This window comes from Trachypithecus francoisi, unplaced genomic scaffold (assembly GCF_009764315.1).
Source record: "Trachypithecus francoisi isolate TF-2019V2 unplaced genomic scaffold, Tfra_2.0 Lachesis_group14, whole genome shotgun sequence".
In the NCBI taxonomy this organism is placed as follows: Eukaryota; Metazoa; Chordata; class Mammalia; order Primates; family Cercopithecidae; genus Trachypithecus; species Trachypithecus francoisi.
In genome coordinates, this window is record NW_022681459.1 from 19905538 (window position 1) to 19919176 (window position 13639).

Genomic DNA, 13639 nt, shown 5'->3' on the forward strand with positions numbered 1-13639 from the left:
ACCTCTGCCTAAGCTCAAGAGATCCTCCCACCTCAGCCCCCCAAGTAGCTGAAGCTCATTCTTCATCTTCTCAATGAACCTTACCCTGATCATTCGAGACTTCCAACACTTCCCTGTGTCCCTATAGTTGATTCCCTTTTCCTCTGTTTTCCATTGCACTTTTCTAACATGCTGTCTAAATTAACTTATTGTTGTTATTGTTCACTGTCTGATTCTTCCCACTAGAATACAAAGTCCGTGAAGATAGGGATTTTTGTCTGTTTTGTCTGTTTGAATCATTGGAGGTACTTAAGAGTGGTGCTCAGTAGATACTGCTTAAATAAATGAATAAATATTCACCACTTTATTGAAGAAGAGAATATATATATATATTATGTGTATATATGTGTGTGTGTGTGTGTGTGTATATGTATATGCATATATTTGAGATGGAGTCTCGCTCTGTTGCTCAGGCTGGAGTGCAGTGGCACAATCTCCGCTCACTGCAACCTCTGTCTCCCGGGTTCAAGCGATTCTCCCTGCCTCAGCCTCCTGAGTAGCGGGGATTACAGGCATGGGGCACCATGTCCAGCTAATTTTTGTATTTTTAGTAGAGACAGGGTTTCACTACGTTGGCCAGGCTGGTCTCAAACTCCTGACCTCAAGTGATCCACCTGCCTTGGCCTCCCAAAGTGTTGGGATTACAGGTGTGAGCCACCACGCCCAGTCTAAAGAAGAATTTGATTAAACCTAGCCTAAAGAAGAATTTGATTAAACTCTATTTAGACAAACAATTGATCCATGTGCTTAGTACTAGGAATCCTCAGAGTTATATTCTAGTTTAAGACCTGAATATATTTTTCAGGAAACATAATCAAACAACAAAATGAGTGAAGTTGATTTCTTTCCAATTTTCCTGATGTGAATTGTTATTCATTTTGGCTAATAAAATATTTGTCACTTGCAAGATTGATGACTATTTCAGCCTATAATTTTCTCCTGAAAAATCTTTTAAAATGTCATAAAATATGGGAAATTGCTGAAATTTAAAAGCAAGCATACTTTGTTAAAATAAAACACTGAAGCTTTAAGCTTCACTCATATAATTTGTATTTATAATATGGGTTCAGAGCAGCAATTCCCAAAGTGTGATCTGGGGACATCTTTGAGGGTTCCCAAAGCCCATGGGGTCACAACTATTAAGACATCTTTCACTGTGTTGACTGACATTTGCACTGATGGTGCAAAAGCAACAATGGGTAAAAGTGCTGGTGCTCTTGCTTGAATCCAGGCACCAAACTATACTAGTTGTCATTACAATCCCCACTGCCATATACCTGCAGAAAAAAAAAAAAAAAATGCCACTTAACCTAAGAATGTCCTTGATGAAGCAACAGACATTATTAATTTTATTAAAGCTCAACCCAGGTTGCATCTTTTTAATATACTGTGTGATACACAGGAAATAAACACAAAGCACTTTAGTTGCATACTGACTTATGATCTATAACTCAAAAAAAGAAAATACTTTAAGTTGGGAGTCAAACTGCCACTTTTTTTTTGGAATACAATTTTTCCTTAAAAGAACTAATGACAGACAATGGTTATTCAGATTTAGGTTACTTGGCATTTTTTTCAGCTAAGTCTGTCTCTTCAAGAAAACTAAGAGCATTTGTTTTCAATGGAAAAACTTGAGTTTTCAGGCAAAAATTTGTATTCTGGAAAACTTGTATCTGCTACCATGATCCTTATAGCTTCCCAACAATTATTTTCTGATGCAAATACCAGTGATGGTAATTAAACAATATGATGCTTTGGTATTATACAATGAAATGTGTAAAATTTGGAAGCGTTACATAACTTAGGGAACCCAAGTGACCAATACATGATGTTACAAAATCATGCAAAGGTAAAAGATGAATTTTAGAATAATAGAGCACAAAAAGTTCATCAATACGGTTTCACATTTCATTTTGCAACTAACCTTTAAGACACTACCTTTTGGTGTAGTGTCTTATCCACACTACACCAAGATAATACTTCTCTGTTATCTACACTACAGCAGAGAAAAAAATGATCTGTTTTGGTGTATCAGAGAACAAATTATCTAGAAAAATTATTAAAATATTTCCTTTTCAAACTACATAGTTATGTGATTTTTCTTCATACACTTCAATCAAAACAACATACTGTAGCAGACTAACACAGAAGTAGATTTAAGAATCTGGCTGTCTTAAACTACACATTAAAGAGATTTGGAAAACTACAAGACAGTGCCATCCTTCTCAGTAAATTTTTTGTTTTGAAAAAGTTATTTTTCAAAAAATTTATTTTATGTTAGCATGAAATAGGTTTATTATTGTTTTTAAGTGAATTAAATGTTTTTAAATTTTCATTTCTAATTTCTAATATAAATAGAAAGATATAAACAACATTAACAAAAGTTATTTAACATTCTCAATATTTTTAAGTGTGCAGAGAAATCCTCAGACCCATAAGTGTGCGAAATGCTCTTTTACAGTTTAACAAGCACTTTTCCATTTATTATTTCAAACTATCCTCGTAACAATTACTTAATTATCTGTCATCCATAGTTTCCCTCAACTGGCAAATTTTTCAGTGTATTAATGTGGTTAGCTTACCTTGCATTCACAATGTTTCCAGCATTCAATTCTACCATTTCTTCAAAACCAATTGCAAATATATCAGTTGGCTTACTTCTTTTATCTAAAATTAAGCATCCAAGAAATACTTTTAAATATAGCCTCAGGCAAATGGCAACCCCACCCAATACAACATAACACCAGAGCTCATAAAAATTGATTTTTGTGTTTTGAGCTTAACCAAATTCACATTAAAGGCAAAAACTCTTGAGTGGAATAAAATTATTAAAATTTACTTTCTATTAGGGTGTCCTAAGTTTGCTTCTTTAAGACTTATCCTTGAAGATTCTTCAGTCCTTTCAGAATCCACTTTGAAAAAATTCTTGCTAAAGTTTTTACCAGAGACAGCACAGAAACAAATCATTTCTCAAATCAAAATCTCACATAAAACTGGAGAGAGAAAGAAATTATGCAGAAAAAGCACAAAGAATAAAGTGACTGAGAAACTACCTCAAATTGCTGGTAACAGTTGGGAGGAATTTTTCACATTCAAATTTGAAAAACATAAGCTTGATCTTTTTGCTATTTTCTGGGTGAAAGAAATCCAGGAAAACTAGGAGAGATCCAGAAAGTAGGACACATCACCCTGTCTAGCTACTGGCACTCTGGAAACTACAAGAACTAACGGAGTACAGAGCTGCCTGAGAAAGCTGCCCAGTGAGACTTCGGGTGCCCCAAGTTTCTAGAAATGAGGACAAATAGCTAGAAAGAGCCTATATGGCCAGATGCTACAGCCCCTGCCTGTAATGCCAAATCCTTTGGAAGGTTGAGGTGAGAGGATCACTTAAAGCCAGGAGTTTGAGATCAGCCTGGGCAACATAGTGAGACCCCATCACTACAAAAAAATAAAAATAAAAAAATTAGCTTAGCATGGTGGCATGCCTGTAGTCCTAGCTACTCAGAAGGCTGAGGAGTGGGGATCTCTTGAGCCCAGGAATTTGAGGTTATAGAGACCTACGATATAGGTACTGCACCCCAGCCTGGGCAACAGAAAAAAGACCCTGTCTCAAAGAGAGAAAAAAAAAAAAAGAAGAGCCTATAGTCTGAACTGATACTGAAATTTAAAAAGAATTATTGACTGCTATTATGCGCAAGGCTCATGCATACATCATCTCATTTAATCTGCCACACAAACATAAGAAAGATTATTTTTGCCTTTTATTTGCCCAAGTTCACACATAAAATGCAGCCTGGCATACAGACTCTAAAGCCAAACTGCCTTAGTTCAAATCCTGGCTTTGCCACTACTGCACGAACATGGGCAGGTTCCTTCCCTTTCTATGTCTCAGTTTCTTCATCTGTAAAATTGGAATAATGGTGTCTATGAAATAATAGGTCAGCTCTGAGGATTAAATGAACACATGTAAAGTACACAGAATTATACTGTTAGCTGTTATTTTATTATTATTACTATTACAATTTCAAGTTCGGTTAAGTAAGAAAGGGCATTGTAGGCCGGGTACAGTGCCTCACGCCTGTAATCACAACACTTTGGGAAGCCAAGGTGGGTGGATCACCTGAGGTCTGGAGTTTGAGACCAGCCTGGCCAACATGGCAAAACCCCATCTCTACTAAAAACACAAAAAATTAGCCAGACGTGGTAGCAGATGCCTGTAATCCCAGCTACTCAGGAGGTTAAGGCAGGAGAATCATTTGAACTCAGGAGGTAGAGGTTGCAGTGAGCCGAGATCCCACCACTGCACTCTAGCCTGGGCAACAAGAGCTAAACTCAATCTCAAAAAAAAAAGAAAGAAAGAAAAAAAAAAGATTTTGATTAGAATCATGAACTTAATTTTCTTCTTTTTAAAAATTAACTTTAATTCCTTTTTAAAATAGTATATAATTACCAAGTTTTATATGTGAGGGTGATGTGTATAGGAAATGGTGTGAGATAAAATTTTTCTTTTCTAGTTATTTTTCATCAGTTTCATCTTAAACCCTGGGATTTTCCCCAAACTTTTTATTAAAATGCCCTTTCTCTTTTGTTTTTTTGAGAATGAGTTTCACTCTTGTCACCCAAGCTGGAATGCAGCGGAGGGATCTCAGCTCACCACAACCTCTACCTCCTGAATTCAAACGATTCTCCTGCCTCAGCCTCCCGAGTAGCTGGGATTACAGGCGCACACCACCACGCCCGGCTAATTTTTTGTGTTTTTAGTAGAGATGGGGTTTCACCATGTTGGCCAGGCTGGTCTCAAACTCCTGTCCTCAGGTGATCCACTCACCTCGGCCTCCCAAAGTGCTGGGATTACAGGCGTGAGCCACTGTGCCTGGCCCAAAATCTTAATAAAAGTATCCTCTGCTCAATGTTTGGTTCTGGCTATTGACAGTTTGGTGCAGAGAACCCAAACTGAATGCCAACAAAGTTTTTCAAGGATAAACCAGTATTCTTAAGTCATCACATAAAGTACCAATAAATATCACTAGTTTTATAAGGTTGCTCAAGATCCACTCTGACATTTCTTGTCTTAGTAATTAAATAGAGGATTAAGAATTGAAAAATGGGACATACCAGGTTTGAAAAATAAAACTCAAATGATCAATTATATTTTAATTATGTAATTTTGGTTAAAATTAATAAATGATCAATGTTAAATGGACATAATCCAAGATTATGCCCATTTAAAATAAAAACAAAACGAGATTTTCTTATATGTGTGGTTGCCTTCAAAGACATCTATGTGTGAATTCCTACTTCCTGAGAATAAACTATGAAAAGAAAAAGATTTTTTGTTTTACCATTATATGTTTTTATGAAGTAGAAAACAAAGGTCTAGAAATTTTAAAAAGGTAAGATTTTAATAGATGTAATCTTTAAAGACGTTGGTCTTCAAATAGACAGCTCCAAGTTTCTTTCATAAATTAATGCATACTCTGAAGTGCTCTATTTGTTTTCTAGATCAATACATCACAGTCAGGATTTATTAACTAAATCCATATTATAAAAAGCCAACCTTGAAACTCCTGGATGCCAGCTAACTTGGGTGCATCAAGAAGCCAGTCAGTGAGTGTCTGATTCTTAAAAGCTATGCTGCGAAACTGCTTCCCACCATTCACATTCCACGTTCCGACACATACTCGAATTTTCTTGGGCTTTGAATATTTGTAGAAATTCTCACACATGCTCTTTAGTACTTTAGAAGATGCTAATCAAGACAAGATACAACAGAATTTTAGCTGTATCAAACCATATATAAAAATTGATTTTCATAACTGAGATATGATGTCTACCGAAAAGCACAATTATTATCACAAGCACAGACAAGCAAAAGATACATGCACAGGCACAAAAAAAGATCAGCCTTCAATGCAAAGCCTGTTACGAGGCAATTAACCAACACATCTTTAAAAAAAAAAAAAAAGTCAACATTAAATACAATAGCCAAGTAAAAAAAAAACTACAATAAAGAATTATTGCAACAACATGCAGAACAAATAGTTCTGTTTCAATAAAGTGGTACATTAATATACAAATCCTAAGAATCATATATTTTTAGGAAGATAGCAATTAACTTTCTACATCTTTCATTAACAGTCTGGTAAAAATATAAATTTTATTTTTCTCCAAACAAAACCATTTAAGAATATTTACATTTAAGATTGTAGCTACTGACAGGCAGCTTGATGAATAATGGTTCCTTGACAAAAATGCAAGATGATATTTCTGAAAATGAAATCACTACTAAATGCTTCCCATCTCACTCAGAGTGGAAGCCAAAGTGCTTAAACACAAGTCCCTAAACAATTTACTTTGTTTTTCTACCCTCATCTTCCACTCTCCCTGGTGCACTCTGCACGGGCCTTCCTTCTGTTTCAAAAACATACGAGGTCTGCTTCTACCACAGGGCCTTTGCACTGGCTGTGCCCACAGCCTGCAACACTCTTCCTGTACATCCTTCAAGTTTTTACTTTCCAGTGAGGCCTTCTCTGACCACTTTATGCACTCTGCCCTTAACTTTCCATTATCCCCTCCCTGCTTTATTTTTCTCTATCACATTTATCACATTTATAAACTATGTATTTTATTTATTTATCCTGTAACTTTCTTCCCTCATGAGAATGGAAAATCCATGAGGGCAGACACGTTAGTCTGTTTTCTTTATGACAATACTCTTAGTAACTAAAAGACTACCTGGTACACAGTAAGTGCTTAATAAATAATTGTTAAATGAATGAATGTTCAATACATTTTGAATCCTCAATCTCTTTTTTTTTTTCTTTTTGTCTACAACCCATCTTTTTTCCCTTTCTAAACCACATTCTATCTTGGTTAAATTCTCAGCATAGAACGTTAAAAGCACCTCAACCTAGAAACAGAATCTGTACTTAATTGGTAGCTAACTGGTAACAGGAAAAGGACATCAAAACTATTTTCACCTTTTACCACATGATCTCATTTTATTATGATATTATGATACCAAGATATAGCAGTCTGATGAGGAAATGACAGAGAAAAATGCAAGTAACATCTTAGTATTCTTGTAAAGATAATTTTGACCTGTGGAACTGCTGATTTAGATAAGTATATCACCATTGTTTCCAGGGGCAGATATGCAGATTGCTCACCATCTAGCTGTTTGCTTTGACAGCTTGTATAGAGGTGTCTGGGTGGTAATGAAAGCAGATTACTTGTCTGGCCTGTTAGTATGGTTAATTCAAAGCTGACTGTACCTAGATAAAAATAATTCTCTATGATTACGGTTTATCATTGCTTTTTAAAATTGAAGTCACTACTTGTTGTTACCAATGCAAACATAGCTTCTACAATCTATTCTATATCAACACACAGCTTCTATAATAATTACATGGCTTAAAATATTCAGCAAGACAATGAACTGTGTGAACAAAAATGTGCTGTCTCACTGTATGAACTAATAAAGTCAGTCAGTTTTTAAATGAAACAAAAAGGTAAAAAATAGTCCTATTTTACTCTTTACTGGTGGCACCTTAATGTGCTTAAAGAAACAGTGAGTCAAAAAAATAAAATAAAAAATTTTAAGGAAGAAACAGGTCTATGCTCAAACAACAGATGTCCATCCCTAAATACCATACCATTTCAGAAAATGGTGTTCATTATATAAGTTAAAAATATATCCAGGTGCTCCCTTCCTCTATCCTTCTCAAGAAAATAATCAACAGCTTCTCAAAACATTCAGAACAATAACTAAGCCAAACAATTCTTAAAGGATAGCAAATCCTTTTCAACTAAATTTCTGGCAAGAGTTAAGCTTTCATTCCTTTTGCCACAGATTCATGTTTAAAGACAAGATCATAAACCTTGCCCAGAGAATGAAGACATGAGATTCCTAGGAATAAATAGGCAAGAAAAATAAAAAATAATCTTTAGGTCTTACACACTTAACTATTCTTTGTTAGAAATCTCGGCACTTTTTAAAATTAAGAGATTTCAGATCATATTTTAGTGCATGTCTATAGTTTCAAAACTATTTCATTCACAATAAGGAAATGCAACAATGCCTTCTTAAATATTATGTGTGAGAAACTCTGTTGAGTAGTCATAAATATCACAGATGGCACTCAGAAATTAATTCAACGTAGTTACTTCTGGATTTTTTTCCATCAGCCTGTTAAGAGTAAGGCATAACACTAATAATGTTTGTTCAATGAAATGTAAAGTGAAATTAAAACTAGCTGAATTATCTTCAACTGGAATTAAGCAATTGCTACAGGAAGACAAAGAGCATTGCACATTTTCTTCAAAATGAAGTACTTAATTTTCTCAAGCTTGAAATTCTTTTCTCAGATTAAAACAAGATATCAATTTATCCTGTTAGAATCTGATGGCAAAATGAGAAAGCTTCCAATTATATGGCTTTATTTGTTTACAATATCAACTTCAGAAAAAAAATAAGAAAAAATTGCTTTTATTTATAGATTGATTTTCTATACTGTACCTGACTGTAATGTCTGTTCAGAAACTATGGATGCATCAAGAAGAAAACAAAGAATCATTAGTAAAAACAAGTTACAATTAAAATGGAGAGTACAGTGACAAAACATTTTGAGAAGACCGCACTTTTTTATTTTAAGTCAATTTGATGACTTTATTTTTTCTGATAGCTATAGAACACCAAAGGTTACAAATAAACGACAATGATGGATACAAACCTTCTGCACCTAAGAAAAATTCTACAGTGACTCAGTGATGTCCACCATTTCACCATCAGAAGCCCCTAGGCCTGCTCTTCTGGCTGCTCCTGTGTCTATGTTATACATGCATGTGTACATGTATGAGAATATTATGAATATAAATATGAAAACCTAAGAAGATGGAGGATGTTGAAGATATGGAAGATACTGTCCTAATATACAACTTTTAGTATTCTTTCTGGGACTTAGCAGTTGATAAGTACAATCACTTCAGCTATAACAAGAAAAACACATTCTAAAAACATCACCATGCTATGCAAATTTTGCAAATTCCCACAACCACAGGGCTCATGGGAAGAATGGGTAACGGGTACCACATTCAAAAACTTCAACAGTGACACACCAAAAAAGACAGGAACCTCATAAAAATAGTAGCAAGACATTACACGTTAAATGGTTATGAAATACATGAATATAACCATTAATAAGGCACTTCGTCTTGAATGAAGTTGGCTTGTAGAAATGGGCATTAGACAGAGTGCAGCTTGTAATGTGAATAATGGTAAAAGGGATATCTGAAATTAGATGAAACGTTGAAAGAACAGATGTGAATAGGTATGGCTCATAACACACGTAGTGAACTGAGGCAGGGGAAGATGTTTGAGGTGTATGTGCATATGTGTATGTGTGTTTTATATGTTATATATATTTCTAGCCATCTTAGTTCTGCTGGGTGCACTTTTCTGCATTTACCTAGTGTTGCTTGCCAGCAAAATCACTCATAAGCTCATGCAAAATTAGCCTTATGCTCAAACAGTTCCCTAATATATCACAGTGGAACAAATTCCCATTCTCAGAACAAGCATTACAGCAGAACTGACTGTACTTTTTTAAAAGGTATTATTTTACTTATAGTAAAATGTGCAGGCAACTAAAAACACTAATGCTGAAGTTTTGGGATTACATAAGTCCCTTGCTTCTCCTCTTCTTTCCTTCAACCACTTACTTTCAATTGTTGCTTATTAATGCCTCCACATCAATGCAGGCACAGGTGGAAAGAGGTGACAAAACACAAATCAGTCAAGTCTCTACTTTTAGAAGCCAGGAAGAAAGCCTGAAGTTGAAAGTAGTAGCTAAGCTCAGATACTTTTTGGAGTTTTAGTAGGTCCAAGTTCCCCAGCCCACTTATAGGTCCCTGTGGGGCTGTCTGTAATTAACTACCTTTAGGCACCATGCAGAATTCTGAAAGAATCCATAACCTATTTAACCAAGTAATTACCCAAGAATACATTACTTGATGCAGAAACAATTTTCTCCCACTTGAACAGGAAACATTAACAAGTTTGGTTTAGGGCTAACAGAAAAAAAATTTGTTTTTCAGAGTGCTAAAAAGTTAAAATGGAAAAAAAATTATTTTGTCAATTATACCTCAATACATTTTAGAGAAAAAAAAAGCACGTCTAATCTATTAAGTTCTACAATGAATGCTAAGTTTTCCCATCATGCTACTTTTATGTGCTCACTGATAGGAGAAGCTTTTTTTTAATAAAAGACACAATGAAAGGTGAAAACCAATTCTGAAGGCCATATATTTATTTCAAATATTAAAATTGGTAATAGCAGTTAGTGCCCAATAATTAGCACTACTTTAAGTTATTAATATGATTTAATGCTTATTCGAACAATAGCAATTAAAAGTTAAGACCAAGTTACAGAAACTTTTGGGGTAGTGATTTAAAAAATAACCAATATAGGCATTAGTTTTTCCAGTAAAGCATTTTTCTGCAAAATTAGGTTATTAAATGCTCTATTAAAAGTACCAGGTGAATATTCTATGAAATATTGCCTTGTACAAAGTTAACAATGCTTAATTATTTACCCTCTCAGTCATAATCTATAGAAGAAACCATGCATGGGCCTCAGTTTACAGCTTAGTAATACCACTGATTATACAAACATTTTAAAACAGACAAACTTCCTTTGGAGAATGTAATTTTTAAAAATTACCTTTATAGAAATCCCTTCGAAAACTATTTTAACCAACTAAAAATTGTTTGTGTAAATAAGTTTAAATTTACCTCTTGGACTTTTAGGAATGTAAATAACAAATAAAATATAAAGTGTACATACCACGTAAACTTCCAGTAGTTAAAAGTGCTCGAGCTTTGTCAGCTAAATCACTATTCAGAGTATTTCCCAACAGCAAAACATCAATGGCCTCTTGCTTGGAGCTGTCAAAGAAGTTATTCTGAATTGTCCGGGTAACAGACCGAGCACCATCTTTTAACTTTCCAGCCTGTTGAGAAAGAAAGGAGTGTAGATTTTCATTTTAAATATTACTGATTTTACTCAGTAGGTATTTTGAAATTTTAAATGTTTTATAAGATTTGAATATGAAAAAGGAGCTAATCGTTCTATTTTGAATATATAGTCATGACAATTAAAATGCCTCCAACATGTCACTGTTTCCTTTCTTCTTTTGGATTAAAGCTCTGCACAAAGAAATGAAAAAGCCCAGTGCTACAACCTCATCCAGTAATGACATCTAGAGCAATAAATGTTTAAAATTGCTTATTACAAAGGAAATAAACTGAAGTGAACTTATTTAAAACAAGACAATTCCTTCTTACAAGATAATTTGTAAACTTGGGGATAAAACTTGGGTAAGGAGAAATGGGAGATAAAAGAAGATACACTGAGCTTAACAGCCCCTAGAAAAACTTCAAATTGCTTTGGTAGTAGAAAAAGAAAATGGAAATTACTCCCAAATAGCTTACATTAGTTAAAATTAAAACTAAACCTAAGAATGAAGGTCTAGTCTCAAAAGAAATTTACAAGTACAGTTCACAAAAGAATATTACATGTAAACTACAGTTTGTATATTCTGAGTCATTTTATTGCCTATGCAAAAATACATCATAAAATAAGAAACTTATTCCTATAGTGAGAGTTGATTATAACTTTTAATGAATATATATTTTACTTAGGCATATCAGTTACCATAAGGATTTATTTTGATCTTACAGATTTTGATGACTGTCAAAACAAAAAACTTGCAACTTTTAGGAAGTAACTTTAGTTTGCAATATGTAATTTTTACTCTTTAAAGAAGTAACAGTAACTCTAGGCTTCTTTTTAGAATAAAGAGCCAAGTTTCTTAAATGCCACTAAATGAAGAACCAGTTTTCTTCAATGCCGTTAAATGAATGCTACTATATTTAATAAGCAATTAATGTTTGGCATTAAATGTTATTTCCTTCTATATAATAACATATACAAATGACATTATTTGAAAAGACACTCACCATTCACATTATCAGGCAATTAATCAAAAGGAACCCAGAGAAAGGAAAAGAAAGAGCAGTTCAGATGTTAGATTTTAGTTCAATTCAGACTAGCATATTTAATGTATAAAAGTTTATATCTGTATATGTTAAAGATAAAAGATCACTGAAAATATATGTAACCTCTGTACATACATTGTAGTACATACATTGTAGTCACTGCAGAAATAAAAAGGTAGAAGAATATAAAAGAATATTTTAAGCAACAGTTTGAGAATCAGCTTTTAATAGCAAGAATTATGTTCTTTATTTAAAAGGAATAAATCAAAGTTTAACAATTTCATGTTTACAAAAATAGGGACCACTTAAGAAGTAAATATTTGTAAAAGTCAATACAAATTATTTCTATGAGTTGAACAAAAGAAACTTTGCAGGTAAGGTCAATATCTCTGGGCAGAGGCATGGCGTATTATGAGACACAGAAGAGGAAGACTTGGAAATTAAAAGAAGACTTGGAGATCATGAATGGTCTTTAAAGAATTTCAGCTGCTATATGGAAGAAACTGAACGAGAACTATAAAAGTGATAAATGTTCTCATTTCTATTCTTGAAATAATTTGAGGAATTGTGGAGAATTAGAAAGTTGATAAATTCAAGTGAGGCCAGGATCCTTAAAAAGTTAAACAATATTTAAGAATAAAAAATAATGAAAATTATCTCAAGTATTGTTCTAAACTCCCTCAATAAAGGTCAAATACTTGAGAAGAAAGTAGTGTGTAGATACTGTCAGGAAATAAAAAGTAATGATGAAACAGACAATTATAATTAAGTCCGTTCTTTTTTTTCGGAACAGAGTCTCACTCTGTCACACAGGCTGGATGGAGTGCAGTGAAGTGATCTTGGCTCACTGAAACCTCCACCTCCTAGGATTCTCATGCCTCAAAACTCCTGAGGAGCTGGGATTTCAGGTGTGCATCACCACGCCCAGCTAGTATTTTGCATTTTCAGTAGAGTTGGGGTTTCACTATGTTGGCCAGGCTAGTCTAGAACTCCTGGCCTCAAATGATCCACCTGCCTCAGCCTCCCAAAGTGCTGGGATTATAGGTGTGAGCCACCACACCTGGCCCATATCTCACATGTTGTTGGCACATCTTGATAGCCACCTTCCCAAGGTAAGATAAGTAAAGATCAATTATGCCCTAATGTTGGGTTCATAGTAAGCACTGCATAAACTGCTGATTGACTTATTTGTCCCAGTGGCATATATCACACATCTATTAACAGTACGCACTGTGTCAAGTGAAGGGAACACAAAGCCAAATAAGAGAGAACCCTTTATGAAGAGGTCTATGGTTTTAAAAATCATATTTGTAATCAAACAATACAACAAGTAAAACAGATATACAAGGGAAAATCATGAAAAAAAAAGAGCAATATATATCATCTTAGTGGATTGTCACTAAATGACTAGATACGTCATATATACATACTTCCCAAACTTAGGGAAATATCTATCTTCCATTTATTCACTAGTATCCACTGTGAAAGGAAGTATCAAAGAAGGCATAAAAGCACATTAAACAGAATTCTAAGACACATCTA

At 34.2% G+C, this 13639-nt stretch overlaps 1 protein-coding gene across 18 annotated transcripts in view; it reads right to left on the minus strand.

Moving 5' to 3' along the window:
* SYNJ1 (synaptojanin 1) overlaps positions 1-13639 on the minus strand; it is a 103837-nt gene that overhangs the window by 41115 nt on the left and 49083 nt on the right. For 8 of the 18 annotated variants that reach the window (XM_033232326.1, XM_033232324.1, XM_033232320.1 and 5 more), the window contains exons 12-15: positions 10884-11049; positions 8558-8581; positions 5597-5788; positions 2622-2706 (exon numbers count right to left, since the gene is read on the minus strand). In XM_033232326.1, the coding sequence (XP_033088217.1) occupies positions 2622-2706; positions 5597-5788; positions 8558-8581; positions 10884-11049 (467 nt within the window). The remainder of the gene's footprint in view (positions 1-2621; positions 2707-5596; positions 5789-8557; positions 8582-10883; positions 11050-13639) is intronic. The other 10 variants (XM_033232321.1, XM_033232335.1, XM_033232339.1 and 7 more) reach the window with 2 other exon arrangements.